At 39.6% G+C, this 3,251-nt stretch overlaps 1 protein-coding gene across 1 annotated transcript; it reads left to right on the top strand.

Annotated features, from left to right (window-relative positions):
• Window positions 1-1,365: 1,365 nt before the first annotated feature.
• Window positions 1,366-1,907, top strand: MELLADRAFT_86024 (uncharacterized protein; the record flags this gene model as incomplete). The annotated part of the gene is made up of 2 exons (XM_007409558.1): window positions 1,366-1,467; window positions 1,515-1,907. The coding sequence occupies 2 exons, from the start codon at window positions 1,366-1,368 to the stop codon at window positions 1,905-1,907; spliced, it is 495 nt and encodes a 164-aa protein (XP_007409620.1).
• Window positions 1,908-3,251: the final 1,344 nt, after the last annotated feature.

Raw genomic sequence — 3,251 nt, 5'->3', positions numbered from 1 at the left:
GATGTTTGACCACTTCGAAAAGTAGGAACTAGACAGTCAACAAGGTACTTTTCATGAGGCATTCTCCAGACTAAAACTTGTCTGGAGTTTTTGCTGATTTCAAAGTAGCACTCATCTGTCCAGATTACCCTGTTCCAGTCTTCAACAATAAAGTGTTGGTACTTTTTAGCAAACTCTAGCCGTCTTTTTTTGTGTGTGTCATTGAGGGCTGGCTTCTTGGCCGCTACACATGAACGTATCCCCAGTTTGTGGATTACCCGCCGGACAGTTGTTGAGCTGACTTTCGTGGGAAGGAGCTTGGTGATTTCAGATAATGTTGCCCTTCTGTTTTTCTTGAGGATTTGCTTCAAGGATTGTTCATCGCGTTTTGTGATTTTCTTTGGTCGTCCAGCATGATTTTGAGTAGTTATTGTACCGGTTTTCTTGAACTTTGAAATCACAGTATATACCGTTGTTGGTGGGTAGCCTAATTCAATTGCAATCTGCATGCCCCGCAGGCCTCCTTCATGCATCCCAACAATCCTAGCCTTCTCCTCTGGTGTCAAAGATTGAGTTTTCATGATTTTCAGGATGAATGCGATGTGTGAGTTGTGAGGAAACAGGTTTCAAGAACAAAAGTTCTCTGGGCTGAGGTCAAAATACATTAATATTTACGTAAAATTCTGGTAGGGGACTGTACAATCACAATGCAGTTTGAGAATGCAGTTTTGACTTTTCTCTTGGTCAAAAAACAATTGAAACTCGGCAGATCAGTCAAGATTGCAAGTTTCCACTGTTCACACTCTTCAAGGCTCCAGAGCATCCATAATGAAGCTTTCAAGACTTGACTCCAAAGCGCCAATTTGATCCCTAGTCTGCTATCCAATACCTTTTGACCAGCCCTTAAACTTGGACAACTAATTGAATGCACACATGTATCAAGTTTATGAAGCCAGGTAGTCAATTCACTTGATCATTCCATCAGCATCAGTTGTCTCCTCCAAGTTCTGGCATACTTCTTCTCAATTATGATCGGATCCAGATGTCAGCTCATTGGTGGCTATTTTCTTGCATCAATCACTCTATTTGAAGCAAATACTGGTGTGAAATTACCAGGTCATCTCAGGATCACAAAGCCTAGTCTCTGCAAGGATTATGAGTCACATCAGGAGAATCTTATTGGGAGATTGTATATGTGATTGGTCAATCTATGCAGGATGTTAGTTTTGAGAGTTTGGTGGATTTCATCTTGGCCTTTTGGTCTTGGTTTTAGGTGGCAACCATGTGAGTGCGGCGCATGCATATCTCTCTACCCGCACAATTCTTAGTATCATGTGTCGCTGGCCAACCTCAAGACCAACAATGAATGACTCCTAACTGAAGCCAATGTCAAGTTATCCTCATCAACAACTCAATCCATCAAGACAAGAACAACTTAAAGACAAAGCTGAGAAATGTTCAATTTGTTTGAGTGAAACAAAAGACAGAGTAAGTCCAAAATCAAACATCAACTATCAATGGTCACACTCATTCAGCTCATCCTGGAACAATTCCTTTTTGCTTTCAACCAAAAGACTATCATTGCACCCTGCTATCATTCACAATACTGCTTTCAGTGTATCTTAGTCTGGTCTCAGACCTCAAGAAAATGTCCACTCTGTCTAGCTACCATCGATCACTTCCTACATCATCTTGGCCCTAATGCAGACTACGAACAATATTATCCACTTCCACTTCTCCAACCTAACAAGTCTCATCCTTCTACATCCACTCATCAACTCCATCAGCCATTACCGCCTACTAGATCTTTATCAGATTCAAAAATACAAGAGATTCAGGAAACAAAGCATGCTCTTATATCCCTAGACCACAGACAATTCATCTACCCACATTTCTACGTCGTGAGCTTGCTGTCTTCGAACACTTGAAAGGACAAATTGAGGCACGACTCAGATACGTTCTACAAATCTTGATGTCACTGGACTGCAAGAGTGATGGTGCAATTCACTTGTTTAGTGAGTTTATCAAAGACATCCCTCTTGCTGAACACTTGCACAGTTAGTCTTCCCAATTCATATTGAAAAGGTTGACTCTAAGCTAACATGATCTTGGATTCTTTACCAAATACGCTCATGATGAGCAGCGAGTTATCATGTTTTTTGTGATCACCATTTCAATATTTGTGGCTCTGGGATTCAACAGTACAGTACAATTGACCACACTAGCCTAGACTACGAGATTCATCCAACTGATTACTAGTGGTAATTTGAGACACATGATACGCCAATCAGCAACACACTCAAAATGAGTCAATCAGAAGGCCTATACCACCTTTTACAAACCAGATCATTGAACTCTTACCAAGGACACACCTTGCTCATCTATTCGCTTCACTACCAACCCGAACCGCCCTGTGATACTTCTTCTTCCATGTAGACCGGCAATAGATAGTCTCCAGCACCCTGGGCTGTTATATACCTTCTTCTCTCACCCTCAGGAGATCCTTTGTGTGCGTTTGCACGGCCAACAAACGAGCTCATTATTTTCTGAAAACAGCACAAAAACAGATTACATCAAATAGATCCTCAACTTTACTAATTAGAACTGAACTGAAATGTACAATATAAGCATCTTTATCTGCTCAATCAAGTTAGCTAGCAAGTTGCACACAAAGCAAGAACTGTATAGATCTTCCCTTGGTTCCACTCTTCTTTTGTACTAATTCTTTGAGTTATTTGTTATGAGAATCGAATTCATGTTTCCACTATGGACCAATACGTTGCAATGTATTCTTGTTTATACACTACACAAAATGTAATCTTTACCAGGCAGTAAAGAAAACTACTGACATAGAAAAATCCTCAGGTAACAGGAAGAGAGCTAAAAATCTGAAAAAATATGCACCTTGTTCCTAGATGTTGGGGCGTCATGATGAGTATTTTTTGTATTTTACACACAGATATTGGTTAATTTACTATCAATAAAGGCTGAAAATCATCAACAACCCACCTGTAACAATACCTGAAATTTGGGTCATGATTATGGAGACAATACTTTGTGGTCTAAAAACTTCAATAACTTTTGCAATTCTGCTCCAAATAACTCGATTTGTGGTTCATTCAAAAGCTGAACCATTCTACTTTAAACTTCATAAAGGTAGTAAGGTGTTATCTAGTCATTTAAATGCTCTACATATGTTTAGACTGTTTTGAATAAATAGCTCTGTAGGATCTTTTACAGACCGGATACAGATGTGATGTCTGAATGATAAA

This window comes from Melampsora larici-populina, assembly GCF_000204055.1.
Source record: "Melampsora larici-populina 98AG31 unplaced genomic scaffold MELLAscaffold_16, whole genome shotgun sequence".
Lineage (NCBI taxonomy): Eukaryota > Fungi > Basidiomycota > Pucciniomycetes > Pucciniales > Melampsoraceae > Melampsora > Melampsora laricis-populina.
The sequence above is the reverse complement of the archived record's forward strand: the minus strand, read 5'-3'. Positions and strand labels throughout refer to the sequence as shown.